This window comes from Topomyia yanbarensis, chromosome 3 (genome assembly GCF_030247195.1).
Source record: "Topomyia yanbarensis strain Yona2022 chromosome 3, ASM3024719v1, whole genome shotgun sequence".
Classification (NCBI taxonomy): domain Eukaryota; kingdom Metazoa; phylum Arthropoda; class Insecta; order Diptera; family Culicidae; genus Topomyia; species Topomyia yanbarensis.
This window is the reverse complement of record NC_080672.1, coordinates 398,266,897-398,287,093: the sequence shown is the minus strand read 5'-3', so window position 1 is coordinate 398,287,093 and position 20,197 is coordinate 398,266,897. Positions and strand designations below refer to the sequence as shown.

General features: G+C 41.1%; 1 protein-coding gene across 2 annotated transcripts in view; it reads right to left on the bottom strand.

Annotated features, from left to right (window-relative positions):
- LOC131693138 (uncharacterized) overlaps positions 1-20,197 on the bottom strand; it is a 128,149-nt gene that overhangs the window by 43,179 nt on the left and 64,773 nt on the right. For both annotated transcript variants that reach the window (XR_009306159.1, XM_058980716.1), the window contains exon 2: positions 15,713-15,778. Coding sequence is in view for 1 of the 2 variants with exons in the window: in XM_058980716.1 (XP_058836699.1) it covers positions 15,713-15,778 (66 nt within the window). In the remaining variant the exon portion in view is untranslated. The remainder of the gene's footprint in view (positions 1-15,712; positions 15,779-20,197) is intronic.

The window sequence follows — 20,197 nt, the reverse complement described above, 5'->3', positions numbered from 1 at the left end:
ACCGGGATGCACCGCAGCTTGTATTATGGAAGCCCTCGTTCCGCCCCCTCCCCCCACCCCCCTACACAGTCCAGCGACTGCAGCCAACGTTCACCAGTCGTCCCGGTCCTGTATACGGGAGTGGAGAAACTTCCAAACTTCCTACTACGGCAAGTACCCATCCATTCAGAATAATTCAAGCGCTGAAATGTTCGCCGATTCCAATTCTCCGTTAATTGCGTCGTACCAGCACCAGATGCCGCTCCTCCTTCCAGCGAACCGCTGCTGTTTACATGAGGTACCTATTTCAGGCAAGTACAATACATCTGTGAGCTCTTCCTTGCCTCAAAGCTCTTCGATTTCCAGCCTTGGTCAACGACGGGATAAACTGCTGTTATATCACCAAAATGTTGGTGGTAGCAACTCAATCGTCGAGCAATACCGCCTTGCAATATCCGATAAGAATTTTGACATTATTGTCGATGATGACGCTTTCCAGTCAGGTGTTCGGTACTGGATTCGAGATGTTTCGTTGCGACCGGAGCCCTAGCAATAGCCGAAAATCCACCGGAGGCGACGTAGTTAATACCAGTTTGAAGGCAAAAATTGTCGAGAACATTTCTTGGGCTTGCCTAGAGCAGGTTTGGACGATTATCGAGCTTGGCGACCGTAAGTTGTACTTGTGTGCGTTGTATGCTCCACCCGACCGCGCTCGTGATATCGAATATGTTGAAGCACACTGCAGCTCTCTTTTTACTATCCACGAAAACGCTAACGCAGTTGATGAGATCATGGTACTAGGAGATTTTAATCTTCCCAGCATTTCATGGAAGTCTACCCGCAACGGATTCCTTTATCCGGATTCGGACCATTCCGTACTCCACCCAGGGGCAGTGAGGCTACTTGACAGCTATAGCTCAGCCACGTTACTACAAATCAACAGTGATGACGCCCTCTCCTCTAGTAAAACCAGTAATGCATCATCCTCCATTGATCGCTACGATTGACAACACTGTGGTGCATGATTTCGATATTTCACCACTTTCTGTCACCTACGATTTCCGTAAAGCCGACCATCGTAGTATCACAGACTTTTTTTCCACCATCGATTGGGAAAATATTTTGGACTTCGAAGATGTCGAATCCACAGTTCAAACTTTTTCCAACGTTCTGGTGTACGTTATTGACAGGCACGTTCCGAGGAAAGTTCACCATCGACAAACCGGCCCTCCATGACAAACGAGTACATTGCGACGGTTGAAGTCTATCAAGAGAGCTGCCCTGCGGAGGTTTTCCAAGTATCGTACAATATCACTCAGAGACTATTATGTCAGTCTCAACCATGCGTACAAACGAGCCAGTCAAAACTGTTTCTATCGATATCAGCAAAATATTCAGCGTAATCTCAAGTCGCATCCAAAACGTTTCTGGAAATATGTGAACGAGCAGCGCAAGGAATCTGGACTGCCGTCGTCTATAACTTTCAATGGTAACACAGTTTCCACATCACGAGATATATGTGCACTTTTTTCGGAAAAAATCGCGAATGTGATCACAGATGAGGAATTAACTATTGAGCAAATCAAACTCGCCGCTAGCAGAGCTCCACTTGTGGGTCAAACTCTGGGTGCTATCGATGTCAATGCAACGATGATTACCAGAGCTTCCTCTCGACTTAAATCATCCTTCAGTCCGGGACCCGACGCTTCTTCACATCTTTCGAACATCTATTGACAGAGGTATTTTTCCATCTTGCTGGAAATCAGCGAACATGTTCCCAGTCCATAAAAAGGGCAATAAGCGAGACGTCAATAACTAGTTGTTCGAGCTTGTGATTATGGAACCTCTTCAGGCTCACTGTAAGCAGTACCTAAGTGACGATCAACACGGCTTCACGTCTGGACGGTCAACTGCGTCTAACCTATTATGTTTAACATCCTTCATAACAGACAGTATGGAACATCGCGCTCAAACCGACGTTGTTTACACCGACTTATCTGCCGCTTTTGACAAGATAAACCACGATATCGCAATAGCAGAAATGGAGATTTGGAATAAATGGTAGTATTTTGCAATGGTTTCGATCCTACCTCACTGACCGAGAGATAGCGGTTGTCATAGAAGAATGCCAGGCCCCTACATTTACTTCTACATCTGGAATACCTCAAGGAAGCCACTTGAGACCGTTGATGTTTCTGATATACTTCAATGAAGTACATCTAATTTTGACGACTCCACGATTATCCTTCGCGGATGACCTCAAGATTTTTCGCCTAATTCGTTCAATTGAAGATTGCAGAGTTCTCCAACAGCAGCTTCAAGTCTTTGCTGATTGGTGCAATACGAACCGCATGTATGTAAACCCGAAGAAGTGCTCGGTTATATCTTTTTCACGAAAGAAGAATTCGATTTATTCTAACTACCATCTACTAGAAACAGATATCGAACGTGTCCGTCACGTGAAGGATCTGGGAGTGATTCTGGATTCCCAACTTACGTTTAATTCTAGAATATTGCCCTGAAGTGTGGAGCCCGAACTATCATAATGGCGTTGAAAGAATTGAAAGTGTGCAGCGTCGCTTTTTACGTTTCGCGCTCCGTAGATTGCCGTGGAGAGATCCTATCCGACTACCTAGCTATGAAAGCCGATGTCAGCTGATTCAACTAGAGCCCCTATATGTTCGAAGGAATACCGCAAGAGCTTTGTTCATCGCTGACACTTTGCAAGGCCGTATATATGCCCCAGCTATTTTGAAACAAATCAACAAAAACGTCGCACCTCGAGCACTAAGTAACAACATTATGTTCCGATTGCCATTCCGACGCACAAATTATAGTATGTATGGAGCCATCGGTGGTCTGCAACGAATCTTTAACCAGGTAGCTCCAGCATTTGATTTCAACGTTTCTCGACAAACTCTGCGTATACGTTTCTCCAGATTGTTTAATCAATTCGTTAACAACACTTGACCTTTTTATTCTTTGTTTGTAATTATTGTATGATTATTGTTTTTATGTGCGACTAGATTATTAGAAATAAGATTAGTATTTAGGCCAACATCATTGGGGCTTTGATATGCCTGTTGATCTATTAAACAAAATAAATAAATAAATAAATAAATAAATCAGAGTATACTGATCTTATCAGCATCATTTTTGGTGAATTCTTTTTTACTGTCGTTCGTACAGATTTCATAAAACATAAATTACTACTAATTTTCGCAGCTTTTCGATTCTATTTTTCCTCTCAAGTTTATTTCATTTAATCTAATTATTTTTGCTATACTGGTTCAAGCGACTTCAACATTTTTTCGATAAATTCTCCGAAAGATTTATGTTCAATTCCAGCCCTGTTTGGAATGAACACGCTCCAGGATAAAGAGGAAGAAGATATCAAATTGATTCAATTCATAATAACGAGGAAAAGTCAAGGGACAAAAACAACAGCAACTTATTTCGTAAAAAAATTAACAATTGCAAGGATAACCAACGATCTACTGGGCACCTTCTGGGAAGGCAAGTTTACACAAACACTGTTTCAGGCTGATTCGATAAAACAAATGCATTACCAACAGGAAAGTCGAACCCACCGTGCTAGCTCAGCTGACCGTGATGGGGTTTGACCGAGGGAAAACCACTCGAAAATCTACCAACGCGACTGCCGAATGGTATGTTATTCACTGACATGTACAGATTTGTCGTATATTTTTAAACGCGAAACTGGCTAAAACGTTTATGTACAGCATTCACTCCGACCCGTGCCCTATTCGCATACATACACACATAGTTTGCCAATCTCGGATACCGCTATCTATGCTACTCTAGTTACTACTGCGCTGAACAAACTATGTAGGTATCTATATCACACAGTTAGTTAGGGAAATCAGCGTCAGCGCACAATGTCGCCGGTAGCGCGCATCGGTTGTCTTAATCATCGTCGTCGTGTTTCCCGCTCGTATCTCGCGCGATTGTCCGTGTCTAGTAGGTACACTCGTTTTGCTAATTTTATACGCGTAGTTATTTTTCACTCTCTTTTCCTATCGCGCACACTGAATGTTTATATTCGCACTGGCACCGAACAGACCAGGAGTGATTACATCGCATGTCAGTTGGTAACGGCGGGCGGGCGGCGACGCGACGCAGGCACTGACGACGATATTATTTGATTCGATTCCGCTGTCCGATGATGACACCACTTAGGGTCGAAATGCGACCGCCACACACACTTTACACTTACTGTCTTCCGTTTGTCAATTGAACCTTAAGCCGCGCAACTATTGTGTGTATAGTTTGTTCGTTTGACCATTATTCAGTCTGTCACGTTAAGGGCCTGCACCGTATACATTCACCAAGTCGGCTGGCGTCGGTCGACTGTCGTCAGCACGCTCAGGCACTCGAATCGGTATGCTTTGGGGTTTTAAACCTAGGACTGCGCTTATCGCGACTAGCGCTGGTCGACACAGATAACACTATCAACACAAGACGACGATGATGAGGCAGACTGGTTTCCCCGCCAACCAGTGCTTCACAGCTGCCGTATGTGTGCACCGTTCGCTTATTGATTCAGGCGATTTTTTCCCTTTTCTGTCAGCGCTCCGTACTTTAGGTGATTAATTTTTGGAACCCATCACGCCACACAGTTTGATAGCAGGTTGAGTGAGCGCAAAAAAAAATATTGATAACGAAACGAATCAGTGATTTCGCTAAGCCGCCGACTTTGGAGAACTGTCAAAAATGGCGCAGGGGAATTCCGAAGTTCAACTGTAGCCAGCAGGAAAAATAAAGCGTAAGGACCTTTGCTTGAATGTTAGCTCGAAGAACCGAGAAAGCGTAAAAATAGCAGCACAGAATGCAACGCACTTGGTTTACTCGCCCAAATTTAAAACACTTCTCGATCGTCTTCTGCTCCGAAAGCGGCAGTAACAGCTGCACCAGTAGCAGTAGAAACAAAATAAATCGCGGAACGACTGAACACGAGCAGCTTCACGGCGGAAAAAGCTGAGCTGAACTGAATTCAAATGTAGCGTTTTCGTATTTTGATAAGAATATCAATGTTTCAATTTGTCAGGGATTGCCAACCAGTGCTGCGTCGAGCAGAGGCCAAACCTCGGCACGGTTTACCGCGTTTGCTGGATAGGTTGACAACAACTGGCGCTCGGACGGACGTCACAACAGCGACACAGTGACAATGGAAGAATCCGCGCTCGCCTCGACTGTGTGTTTGCGAACTAATGAAGACCCCGTCAGGGACGTATCGGTGACCTGCAAATGTGGGTTTGCTCTCTAATTTTTGTTTTCGTTGCATCACTAGTCACTTCGTATTAAAAATGAACAAAAAAAGCAAGTAAATGCCTGGCAGTAGATTTCGCTGCCGGAAAATCAACGTAACGTTTACTCAGAAAACGTACCTAACCGTGTTTCGCATATATCTAAAATTCCAAAAATTCAAGCCTAGAAACAGCACTCTCGCTACGCCACCGCACCACACTTGCGAACTGATGAACACCATCGCATGAATGACACCGCGAATGAGTAAGTCACCGTCGTCGATTCGGCGGTGCTTTCCTGTATCGCGATGTGGGCATAGAGCGAATGAAAAAGACGTTATCGCAAATTTAATTTTCTTCGTCGCGTTTACTTCTTATTACCTCCCGTTGAAAGAAGAGCCACTTAGTTGCCTCAGAACGAGCAACGAAAAAAAAACAACAACAACAACAACACAATTTCGCGGTGTTACATACAGTCGATCGTACATATATAGGAATGTACTGCTATATGTACATATATGTGACACGAGTAGGCAGCGCTGAACGGAACCACAATCTGCATATAAATAATCGGTACTGATGGTTCCACTTTTTATTATTTGTACCCACGACGACGGTGTGATCGCGGCTGACTAACCGAAACGAGCGAAACTATTTGCAATCATCGATCGTGGCGTTGCGTGGAAGGTTCCGGGCGGTTGCGCGGCATGGTATGGGAATTGCAATCACTTGAACCGCGAAAGCTTAGGTAGGGTTGGGACGCTCTCGTCGAATCCGTATTTAGACAGCACAGACTGCGATAAAAGCAAATAGATGATATAATAGTAGCGACAATAAAACAGTAGAAATATGTTGAACGAAAAAATTGCTTTCTGTCCTACAGAGAGCGGACAGGAGCCGACAAGAGCGAACAGAGTCACGCGTGTTTGCGGGTTATCGCTCGTCGCGGCGTTGTGTACTTTGCCACAGCAACCAGCAGCGGAAGAATTTAACTTGTTGCGGTAGATAGCGTAGAAGGCGATGGGGTTGCAAGGAATGGTCAGCTAGGCAGTCGAAACGGGTGCCATTTAGCTTTCGTTGTTGAGTAAAGTGCAGAGTCGGAAGGCGTTTAGCCCATCCTATCTCATCGTTCACTAGATTCGACCTAGACACACTTCACGCTCATGCAGTGTCAGGTACTCATAAAAAACAGATTGCTGCGAGTCAATTTTGTAAACAGATTGCTAATTTATCAAGGTTGTGGCCAGAAGATTTTGCTTCGGAGTAGGTTTAAAACTATACACTGATAGAATATATTCGTAAATATAATATACATATAATGAATCATTCGTACTTCTATTGAAATACTATTATTTTTCATTTCGATTTTTTCGTAAAAACCACGAAACAACTTTCGTTAGCCTATTACTATTCGACTTCATTAGGCAAACGAATGGTTCGCTGCAATATACGAAAGTCTTAATAATATTTACGGGCACTATTCGTCAAACCGTCAACGTCAAAAGAGCTTCAATAGAGGTTGAATATGGTCCATGTTCCGTTCATAAATTCATGATAAAAAGGTCACGATTTCGTGAACTGAACGATTTTCAAAAACCGTTACCAAGTTCCTGAAATAATGAATAATAAACCTCGTATTCATGAAACTATTTATGTTTTCTAAAAACCAGTTCACCCCGAATATATACATGGTGTTACATTAGAATGTTTGGTTGGGTTACTGTGGTTGTTCCCTGGATATATTTAGTTTTTGTTGTGATTCTTGTTCATGATTTGGAAATACGATTTGGGTCGACAGTCAATTATTGTTCATGATTTCAAGAGCTTATTCGCGATTCTTGTGAATTCTCATGACGTTAGCGGGATTAAAGTTCATGATTTCAAGATTTTAGTCGCGATGCTCGTATTTTCTATTCACGTTATCGTGATATTTTAGTCATGAGTAGAGTGATTCATGTTCATGATTTCAGGATCTTTGTCTCGGTTTTAAATATTTTTGTTACGAGTTGTGTGATTTGTGTTCATGATTTCTTAGTCACGATTTTCGTAAATTCTCTTCGCCTTATCTATTATTTTTTGGTTACTAACGGTTTTTTACTCGGAACAATGTGACAATATGAACCAGATCATAAAATAAGACTCATTCGCGATATCTGGTTCTGTGAACTATATCACGCACACTATTTAAGGTTCTCAGTTCAGTTTTCGTTTTCTGTCTGGACAACACAAAGAACTTTATCAAATCAATAACGATGTTCGAGGCCCTAATATTTTTTTATATCTAAAGCTCGTACCTATGACTCTTCGCTAGCAGCTGGGTATTTCATGAAAAAGTAAATGGAACAAAAATGATTCCACAAAAAATACTCCAAATTTTGTGAAAGAGTTCACGTAAAAAAATCATTACCATGTTGCATGAAATTGTTAATGATTAGGGATATCTTTTAAATATCACAAGCATGCAAATAGATACTAGATAGATCGTAAATCATGTACCAGGAATCATGAATCAGTTCACGAATACATGAATACTATTTTATGATTTCGTGAACTATTTCAAGAGCACGGATATTGGATCGTAACTAATATATTAGGAATCACGAACAAGTTCACGAATACATGAATAATATTTCATGATTTCGTGAACTACTTTACGAAAACGGATGGTAAGTTGTGACTTATACTAAGTGTCATGAACCGGTTCACGAATATTTGAATAATATTTCATGAATTCGTGAACTATTTCATGAACACGGATATTGGATCGTGACTATTATATTAGGGATCATGAATTAGTTCACGAGGGTTGAATGGACTCATGAATAATATTTAGAATTTCGTGAAATAGTTAGTAAAAAATAGCCAGAATATTCTGATTTTGTGAACTAGTGTTCCTATATCTATGAAAAAAAATCATGAGTCAACCTTTGGTTTTATGATAAATGTTCATAAAGTTATGAACTACTTCGCGTACTGAGAACCGAATTAGAAATAACTTGACGGAAACCGTGACTGAAGTTCACAAAACAAAAACAAATCTTTCCACTAATGAAAGTGTTATGCGGGTGTTACTGAAGGGAAACTGAACATAATTATAAAAGGCATGACTTTTATTAATGGTCCTGTTTTCGTAACGTAAAAACGTGATTGTTCCAGAATTCTCGTCACTTCACGATTTTGGAAACAATTTTTTTTCCGTGTATACGTCAGATAATTGTTGATCATCACGACGGTCTCGGTCTGATTATTTAGTACCGTATGCATGTCCGCCGGTTTCAAGAAGATTTCGTGAACCTTTTTCGCTTCCAGTTGATTCAGAATCCGGAGCAATGCGAATTCAATCAGATTCAGCTGAACCATCGCGAACTGTTCGTTGTTTTTGTATGAATAAGTTTGAGTTTTTCACTCTCCGGGATAATTCACGAAGAAATCGGGCTCATTTCATATTCTGCCGGAGTAATGTCAAAATAATATGCTATTAAATACGAAAGCTTCCCTGAGACGAAAGAAATGAATTCGTGCGACCAATGAAATCGTTCGTAATATACACAAACATTTATTAAAATAAACAAATCATTTCGTTTCATTCGCAAAAAATAATGTCGTTATCAACTATAACATTCGTGTACTGTACACTGAATATGTAAAATTTACGAAAATTTTCCTTCACCAAGCGACCATTCAGTTAATGAAATGAACGAAACCTATTACTATTTAATTAGTTCTGAAGGACCTGGATAAGTGCAACCAAATGGTCATTAAACCCTGAATGATGTTTTAGAAGGTACCGAGTGGAAACAATTCCAAATCAAATAAATCAAAGTTATCAGATATAAGCAATGGTATGATATATCGTTAAAATAATAAGTTTGAATATGCTGTTTGATTACCACGAATGTTACACATTCAGACATTCAAGCGCCTACCAAACCTTACAATTTGGATTAACGCTACAAAATCCAAGATGTCGGTTTCTTTTGTTCAAAAAACCATGGAACGAGAATATATTTATTAAACTCAGTGTACAGTCGGTAAACTCAGTGTCCGGAGATGTGTTAACCAGTTAATCGCCAAATCGCGTTGCATCGTGCTGGCTGAACTTCCTGGACCGGAATTTTTCGACATTTCGTCCAGAGTAAGCGCAAAAGGGAAATTGTCAAAATGACCAAGACAATTCTGATCTGGCAAGCGATTCGTAGATGTGGTGAAAGTTAAGTCTTTTGAAGCAATAAACGATGAGATATACAAGAAAGTGTGTCACTTATACATGCAACGGTTCGACTCTGTCGGAATGCCCAATTGAAAATTATGGATTATTATAAAGACTTTGCAAGGATCCTAAAATTATTGAAATGTTTGCAGTGCCATCAGAACCTATTCCAACGTGTACTTTCAGGATTATTACGGTAGCGGGGCGCATTTACATTTATTACCAATTTAAGGACATCGCGCGAAGTTAATTTCTTAATATTTTCACTTAAAAATAATTAAGTTTATAGCTTTTGTATATGTGGGTGAATGGCGAACAGTGAGTCTAGTTTTGTAAGGTATGGAAACTAGAGTCGCTGGAACTATACAAGTCAGTCTTGGATATCATATAAATTTGGAGCAACATCAGATGTTGCTTCAAGTTTTTTTTTGTTTCGATTATAGAGGTTTTAACCTTAAGGTCATTCGCCTCTTCGGGTTAGAAAAATCTCCGGGACTCGAACCCAGGTGCGCTGCGTACAAGGCAATCGATTTACCAACTACGCTACACCCACCCCTTGCTTCAAGCTGTTCTCAACCGCTATTCGCAGGTTTTCACGCCGCCACCCGCGTTACGGCTTGGTAAGGCCAAACTGATGTCTAGAGGAGTCAATTAAGGTTGTCTGACGTATTCTTAAAGGTCACATCATTAGCGTTTCTACATTAGAATCGGACAGTCTTAATTGATTATAGGAGTAGGGAATTTTTAAAAAATGATATATAATGTCTTTTTCCTTTAGATAGTTGTTATTCGAGCCTGTAGAACTCCTTGAGCGTCTCATATACAAACTCCGACGGAAATTGAGGATTGAATGAAAGAGATCTCTACTATAAGACGGTCGCCCGGTGGCGTCGAAATGTTGGAAGAGATTAGCAGCGGTAAGCGAGTTTTTGTAGAAGGAATGAAACACTTACTACCATTGAAATGAAATCTGTAAGTAGCACTAACAAACGTTTCAGGAGCTGTACGAGCTGGCGCAGGGCTTGTGGCCTTCGACTGGCGAGACTAAAAAACAGTACATATTAAATCAAGTAAACAGCAATTTTGTGTGGGTAAAGGATTAATTTTGTGATTTATGTTTCGAGTAGGGGAGCTTGCAGCTAGTTGAGTTTGGGGCAAGTTGGCGGAATCACTTTTTCTCCGTTTATATTAGACATATAGCGCTGCTTCTCGTTGTGTACCTCAAGCAATACGAAACACATGTTCCAATGTGTTTTTGTTGCAAAACATTTTGTTTCGTAGAAGTTGTGGGAGATAATGTGTTTTCGAGCATACCAAGTAGACTTTCTTAATTTTGAACATCTTGTGTTATTTAAGATGATTTTTAATCTATTCCGCGAATGATAACATTCTTCGATAGTACGTGAAAAGAGCTTTCAGCATCCGTATGAATATTACACCTATCCACAAACAAAAGCTATTTTTAAAGTTTTTTTTATAAAATTTGTGGTTGAGGTACGTTGGCGGTGTCGCACGCGAAGCAAGGTGGTACTATTTACAGTGCAAAAATAATTATCAAATATTTATAATTCTGGAATTCACTCTAAAGTTAGAAAATCTTTTTCTTGAGTATCTCGTCAATGCAAAAGCTCTTACTTCGGCCAATCGCCAATTTGGAAAATTTGGGTACTCCAGGCCGAAGACGAAATGGCAGTATATTGAGACTGAAATATGATGGAAAATATCGGTTAATATAGGGGAAAGAGTGTAACAGTGGAACTATGAAAACAATACGTTTTCATAGTTCCACTGTTACATTCTTTCCCCTACAGTTTTATTGGAAAGACATTCACATCAGGGTCTGAAAATAGGTTATGTCAGGTTGCAGGATCGCGTAGAAAGGAATATTTCAATTTCTTTCTAACCATTCGAACGACGCTCAGGAAACCTAAGAAAATCCTCTATCTATCCTCCTTAACAGATATTACGACAATTTACGAATTCCGGCATCAGTTGTAACTGGAGACAGATCGTTTAGTCGTACCCCGACTGCACTATCTTCAATGTACACGGGGATCTTCTCTCTAGCATTGTTACAACCAACACAGTGCTTCATATTGTTATGGTACAAGGAGTCTCCTTAAATTCAAGAATTACAACAATTCAAATACGTTGAAACAGAATAAACTTTATGTTAGGCATTTCATCCTTCATCCTCTGGTGCCTGTGAAGTTCACAACCTGCGCAGAAAACTCATCCCAACATCCCAACGGGGTAATCTGGATCGATACAATTCTCACTGTCGACACGGAAATAGTCATATTTCGCTTGGATGTCTTTAGTACAGTGCACATTTACTTAACGCGACTATATTTTTCGGGACGGAAAATGTCACGCACTAAAACACTGCTTAAAGTCACTTGCAGCGAGCCGTGATTCTGAATGTGATATTGAGTGTATGGTTCAGATGTGCGGGGATAGGGACTTTACGATCGTGTGGGAATGAACGTTTATTTGTACGCGCTTGAAACCGCGTTAACCAGAGTATGAGTGCTATAGCGTTCGCTTAATCATCGGGGCGTTTGCGTGTTTGCAAAATCTTGGAAGCAGTTGTGCGTAGATGATCCCGATTGCATGTTCGTCTTTGTGTATCATCGCGAGGGACTCGGGCGTTTGTATGTTAACGTGCTCGATCGCATAAGCGTTTGAATGTCGCGTAGACATTTGCATAGCGTGTATGAATTCGATTTTATAACCGTGTGTCCATTCGCACATTCGCGTCTGTTCTTGGATGATCGCACGCGGACCGTGAATCTGATACTTAATTTTCGGAGTACGGTTCAGATGCTAGAAGTGAGTGACTTGTTCACCATGAAACTTATTGTTTAGAGGATATGAGCGTCATTTTTTATTGGTCCAACTGAAGGCATGAATCTAGGCTGCTAGGGCTGAGAGTAGAGACTTTCGGACGTAACCGATGCATGATCGAGCGGATACCGGCGTTTGTAAATTTATAAATGCTAAAACGTTCACTTAGTCACTGGGTTGTTATCCTGTTTGTGAAATCGCGCGCGTAAGTGTGCGTGGATGATTGCGAAAGGCTCGAGCGTATGTATCGCAACGTGTTTGTCGCGTGTGCTAGCGTGTATGTAACTTCGCATGTATAAATTCGATTTTATAATCGTGAATCTGATACTACATTTTTAGTGTATGGTTCAGATACTAGAAGACAGTGAGTTTCCCCATATCAGTAGAGTTCCCAGTCATGCCACCACGGAACGTGTTGTCTAGTATATATGAACATCATTTTTATTAGTCCAATTGAAGGCATGGACCTAGGCTGCTAGGACCGAAAGTAGCAATTTCCAAATGTGACCGATTCATTATCGCGCGAACATGGGCGTTTGTAGGTTCCCACTTAAGACCACGTTCATAAGGTTATTAGTGCTGAAACATTCACTTAATTACGGGAGTGTTTTCATGTTTGCGAAACTGCGGGCTTTGGTGTGCGTGAATGATCGCGAAGGTCTTAAGCGTTTGTATGTTAATGTGTTGAATGCTAGAAGAGAATAAGATTCTCCATATCACTAGAGTTCCCGATCATGTCATGAAACGTGTTGTTAAGCAGATATGAGCGACATTTTTGATTGGACCAACTGAAGACATGGGTCTATGCTACTAGGACCGAGGGTCAGGACTTTCGAACGTGGTCTTCTATGCATATTTCCCACGCGCATCAAATACCCAGTGGATTTGTTTCCTAGTTGGTCAAATAAACACTAAACATACATAGAAATTAGTTTGTTTAGTCTAATGAAATGTCAGCTCGATTGGCATCAACTGGCGGATGCGTGTTCTCTTACAATGCCATCAAATCAATGCCATTTAAAATTACATACTACAAAATATGTGCAATTCAGAATGAAAACTGCTTAATTATTTGCATTAAAATAAGATCGGAAAAAATAGTTGCATACACGAAGTGGTTCATTTTCAAAGATAGCACTGCTGATGAATCACTTTATAAAATAAGTGACAACGAACGCGCACAAAAATAGCTAGCGACTGCCTTCAAAAAATTGGTGTAATTGCATGAGAACATACCAGCAAAAAAAAATCTGCAATAATTTTATGCATATTTTTAAATTTCATACTACCTGGCAGACAAAACTGTAATTTTAATACAGAATTTGATTCTAAACGTCATTTCAAATAAAAATACCTTTTTTATAAGTTATTCCCCTTTCTCCATTATTAACTATCCACAGACAAATGTGTGTCTTTTTAAAGGGAGTTCTCAGTCAAAATTTAAAAAAAATTGATTTTTTTTTCTTTGGATTTTTGAAAGGTACAGGTGTCTACTATAGTGTGCTAAACGGATTTCTCGATCAGAGCATCAACAAAATTTCTACAGGCCTTTGTTCGAAGTGGCGTCCTGGCCGCCATGGGACGCTTTCGGTTCGAGATGCGCGCCTCAAGTAGAAACCTTTTCATGGCATAATGCACCTTCCCAGAATGCTTCGCGTTGTACTGTACATGTGTACAGGTCTCGAGTGCGCATTTCACGGTTTGATCTGTAGAGACTTGGCAGACTAATCGTGAGTTATAAAACAACCACAGAAAACAGTGAAAAACGAAAACTTTTGGTCTATATTAATAGGTCACATTTTAGTCCGCCATTTTTATTTTGATGTGTTGATATTAAGTGTGATTTAAACAAAACGTTTTTATCGATTTTGACTGAAATACCTGATTCGTAATCAGCCATAATTCCATGCGATTGTTACAAAATATTGACATTCTACCACGAACAATTCATTGGAAGTGTTCTCAAAACTTTAAGCGCGTTTATCTCAAAACATTATTTTTTTTTTCAAAACTGCGTGCAATCTCATTTGAAAACTGTTCAATTTAAAGATTTCATCTTTTGATCACTCGAAAGAAACGTGTTTTCATAAGAGGAATGACCTATAAATAAAATCTACAAACTCACCGAACGCACGATTACGTCAAATTTGAAGTTTTTCACCCGTTCTTAGGTCATTCCTCCAATAAATTTAGTTTACTTTATTAGTTTTGTGTTTCAGATTCGAGACCCTGAGGCAGCAGGCTGTACGCAGTTTTGGAATTCCATGTGCACCTAACCCTAGACAGAACGTTACCACGGGCGCCATTTTGTGCTTATGTTTTGAAAAAGAGTGTCAATAAAGACGAAAATATAAGCTTTTTGAATCCTAAAACTGTTTCCTGCTGTTTTTTCATCGGCCCACAAAAATACCAAATTTTGCTTACTTTTTGGTCATTTGAATGAGAACCTCCCCTTAATACTTCGCTTCAATTGGCAATGAAAAAATTAAAAAATAGAGATAAAAAACGTTAAATCGAGGGTATGTTGAATTATGAGTGTGTTAAATCGAGGTATACCTGTACTTGAGTTATGCCCTTCAAAAAGCTGTCAAAAATTCGTTTTACGTCCACATCGGCTAAAATTTCGCAAAAATGTCAGCTGATACGAGAAAAATACTAACGAGAAAAATACTTCATATGTGGACTCAGGTCCGGGCTCGTCCCACTGTGTAGTGGTAAACAGTAGTACAGTAAGATTCCGTTTTTGGCATGCTCCGTTTTTGGCATGTTCCATTTTTGGCAACAAAAAAGTTCCGTTTTTGGCAACATTATTTTTGATCATAGTAAATCTTTTGAAAAATGCTCAAAAATCATTTTGTTGTAATAATGGATATCGCTTTTGAATTTATTTCCAAATATAGGAGTCATATTCACTATATTTTATGGAGGCGGGCATAGCGAATAAAATTAAATTTGTTGATTTTTTCTATTAATTCATTCCATTTCACATATTCTTATATAATTAATGTTCTTGTGACATTTGTGAAGTCACAAATTGAAAATGAAAGCTTTTAAGCTAAGGTTCCATTTTTGGCACGGTTCCAGTTTCGCAACTGAAAAAAAATATTGTTGCCAAAAACGGTATCCTACTGTATTTATCTAAATGTTTCTCCCTATGGATAAATATACCATAGTGTATTGTAATAAAGTCGTCCCTATAATGCCAACTTATTTTGATAAAAAAATTAATTAATTGTCAATTTTCATTTAGCTAAATCACACTTTTTACGCAAACGCTCAACTAATAAGATGATTAAGGAGTCATCAACCCTTTCTTAGGAAAAATTCTCCATGTATGCAATCTCTGACCTAAACAAAACGATAATGATTAATCTAATCAAACAATGAAAGCAAACAAATTGATTCTTACCTTTCACATTCGCATCCTTCTTATCCGCCTGTTTGGCATCTGCCCCAGATTTCCTGCCATTTGTTTCTGCAAAAAAAAAGACAAAACCAAAATACCAGATTAGTTGAATGTTTTATTTTTCGAAAGCATGTACACACTTATATCTGATACAAAGGCGTGAAATGTGACTTAACAGCGTACAAAGTAGCCCGGCGAGCGAAACGATAAATGCGCATTGCTTTTGTCGCTTCTTATCAAAGTGACGCAAATTGCGGCAAGTCGAACGAGTTATTGACATTTCACCGCCCACCATACTGACTACCGCGCTCGTCGAACCAACCAACCAACCAATTTCGCTACAATCTTTGTGAACGAAGTTTTTCTCACATCACTCACATCAGTGATTGATCCGATTCGTCCTCGTTGGTTGCCTTCATTCGAATTCGTCGCAGAGACAGGCAGGCAGGCAGAACGTGCAAAAAAATAACAGCATCATCTTGTTACTTTTCCGAAGGAATTCTCAACCCATCACGGGAAAAATAAGAGGAAGAAATACAGCGATCATATCGGAGATACAGCTCAAGAGCGAAAAAAGATCAGAAAACTCCCCGCAGGCAAACGCCATTTACCGGACGACCGAACGGTCAGTCAGTGACTGCAAAAGTCAACCCAGGACGAACCCGGGGAGAGGGTGAAAATTAAGGAGGAAAAAGAAGGTCGACGAATAGTTCGCCTGGATCCAGGCAGAGTTAAGGTACCCGAAAAGATCAAGTGGAGAGAACCAAAAAAAAACGTAGCAAAAGAAACCAAAAGATGAAAGTGTGGGCCATATAATATGAACAGGCAGGCAGGCAGGCGCACATTTTTTCTTCTACATGTGTAAAAATACAGCTCAGGATTGTCGTCGCCGCCGCCGAAACTGTTGCCGTCCGACAAGCAAGCAAGTAAGCAAGCTGCAGGGAATTCTCCCGTCTTTTCGTCTAAGAAAAAGAAATTTACTTTACGGCACTTCGTGGAAGAACCCCCCTGGAGAAGTCGTTTCGAGTTGAAGAGGATCGTGTGTTGGCTTATCCATTGTTGTTTTGTCAGAGAATATAAATGTGTTCGGATACAGTCAATTGTAGCTAAGAAGGCACAGAAGAAAAAGGGATTCCCTCATCAGAGAACGAACGCAAGAGGTTTGTCGCAGACTTTCAATCATTTAATAAAAATACCCGTTCGATTAAGTTCGATTATCAACGTTTCGATAAACTTTCCACAACTCCCTGTTTTCGAAACACCCGTCATTTGACTTTTTCAAGGGCGAAATTTAACGAGCATGCGAAAACAAAATACGATTCAATCATTATACTGCGCTAATTCCCCGTACGGTTTCCGGAACAGCCGGGCAATCCCAGCCCACTTCAACATGTGGATAATGGGGCCCAAACGAAGCTCGTTTTCCTTCGCTTTCGTCTTCTTCTTCTTCGCCACCCGCGCTACGCCCCCGAACCCAACCAAGGTGGGTGTTGTTTAGCTTCGCAGAAATGCAGAACAGGTCATCGGATCGTGCCTCTCGCCGTCTGCCTCCAGCTAGCTTTCCTGTTTCGATTCGACCGACCGGCGTGTCGAGGCGAGTTTTGCGATACGATCCCCCATTCCAGCAATACAAACAAACTCCAAATCCTGACGTGGTTACATATTTATAAACCCAGATGGTTCGCGAAGCAGGCCATCATACTGCGCGAGGCGAGGCACCGGTGCAGCCGCGAAGGCGACAACAAGCGTCGCGTAATTTGCAAAGATGAACTTCGGATTTGCTCAGCGGTTGGATTGTGTTCCACAATCGGTGGCGGTGGCTACGGCGCGGCGGTTACTACCACAGGCGCAACCTGGTTGGGTGATTCGCATTTCGCGCTACGCTAGCTGGAGTGCTGGGGTTTGGTGGCCGGTGCTAGTCTTGGAACTCGAGAGGTGATAAGCGGGTGCTAAACAAATCGCAAATTCTCGCGCTAGCTGTTTGTCGCCTTGTACTCGGGTGCTCGGGTGTAGGACGGGAAGAAAGAGAGAGAAAAGGAGAGAGACAGGGAAACATTTTATTTGCGACACCATTTTTCATTTGTTTTGCTTGTTTACTCATCTGCTTCGATTTGGGATCGAAAGATGACGCAAACAGAGCGCGATTTTGAGATGTTTGAATGATAGTTATTACGGAGAAATCACTGGAGGCGCTGTCAGGTTTTAAGGTAAATTTTTTTTTCGAGAGTTGTCCTACTGGAGCTGTAGAGCTAGATTCTCGAAAGGGCTCCCCGTCAGAATCAAATACTACAATTTGCAGACGAGACAGGCAATGTCGCCCACTAAAACACTAGGCCAATTGTAGCGCGCCGTGATTCTGAATGTGATATTCATTGTACGGTTCAGGTATGTGTGGGCGTGGGGACTCGCGATTGCGTGTATGATCGCGAAGAGCTCGAGCATTTGTACGTTAACGTGTTCGATCGCGTGTGCGTTTGTATGTCGCGTGTGCTAACGTGTATGTAACTTTGCGTGTATAAATTATATTTTATAACCGTGTGCCTTTCGCACATTCGCGCGTGTTCTTGGATAATCGCGGACGGACCGTGAATCTAATATTTTATTTTTTGTGAACGGCTAAGATGCTAAAAGAGAGTGAGATCTTCCATATCACTAGAGTTCCCGGTGATGTCGCCATGGAACTTGTTGTCTAGTGGATATGAGCTTTATTTTTAGATTGGTCCTACTGAATGTATGGACCTAAGTTATTAGAACAAAGAGTAATGGTTTCCGGGCGTGACCGATTCATGAGCTCGCGAAAACGGACGTCTGTAGGTTAGCGTTTGAAACAGCGTATGAAACTTCGTAAGTGCTAAAACGTTCTCCTTATTACCGGGTGTTAGTAAGTTAGGACTCCGACCCAACACGCAAACCATTATGCTATTCCTGGAATATGATGACGTCCCAAAAAGAACACATTATCGCATTGGCGACAGCAATCGTATTCTGGCTCTAAAACGAATTCACACAGAACCGCAGCTGACACCCAACAGGTTTGATCTATTTAATTACCCCGTTAGATACCAAGGCCAGGGTTTTCATTATCATCTGGTGTCTTATAATAATAAATCTACCATAAATTCTCGGCGACCGGCTGCCCAGAGCAATAAAAACATGCTAATACTTCAGAGAGTTGCATAGATCATGGGTCCTATTTCACAGTCACGTAACCTAGCGACTGGAAGGAATTTTCCATCTAGTCACTAAGTGACGTGACTGTGAGAATCACGAATTAAGCTAAATCCAGATTTGTGTAACTTTTTAACTCAACCCACTGAGAAAAACTCTTTCCCGTGGTAGAATTACACACGATCTCATTAAAAACGTTTGTCACACTAACACTCCTTTTTATGTTGGTGAAAACGCGGGAATCACTACCATTGCATGTTCGTGTTTGTTACCAATGTTGAAACATCGCGAAGAGCACGAGCATTTGTATGTTAACATGTTTAATCGCGTTTGTACGTCCCGTTTTATAGCATGACATACATGCCAGGGTGTGAGTTTTTTTGAGAATGATCTAACTGAAAGCATGGACAGAGATTGGAACTCCAGGCGTGGACGATCCAAGATCGCGTAGGAACGAGCGTATGTATGTTCGTACTTAAGACCGCGTTTATAAATTATTAAGTCCCAATCGAAATCGAAATCGAGAGCGTATCTACGCCTAAGTTACTATCTACGGTATAGTTAATAGAGGTACATATAATTAATAACCCTTTATTACGGTATAGTTAATAACGTTTTATTAACTATACCACAAGATAGAAACTTTGTTCTACGATATTGGGATGTGTAGTGTTGAAGTACCACTCCTCGACACACCATTAGTTTTCGATCATTCACATAATGAGGTCATTTCTGTACAGCAGTATTAAAGCCAGCTGTAGATCGAGAGTGAGTGCTCTTCACCTACGAGGACAATCCGGGCGGCAAACTCCAGATTGTCTAATTTATTGAACCCTTCGGCTCCTTCATGCCATTCAGCACTACACCTCCTTGAAACCTTTGGCATCCTGTTTAGTGCAATTCAACACCGTAACTCATTTAAAGCCCTTTGGCTTCCTTCTCGCGTCATTTAGCGCTATTTCCTCGTTGAGGCTCCCGAATTGTTCACGAACTACTCGGTCTAGTTCACGACGATCTACTCCGATTGTGTATTCCCGGCAAGAGAGGTTCTCCCGAAACCGTACTTACAAGTCAAGTGCCGAAATCGGTCCGACGATTCCGGTGGAGCAAGGTGTCCGCTTCGCGGCGACCCGCGACAGGTGGTGTCTCGTCGCGATCTACTCAGTCTAGTCCACGACAGTAAATCTAACTTACGCCGACGGAGAGTTCCTCTTATGTTTTCGTTATACATCATCTCAGGACAACCGGCAGGGTGCCGTCCAACGATTCCGGGTTGAGTGTGGCGTTCGGTTCGCTAGCGCCCCGGCGCTCTGTATCGGT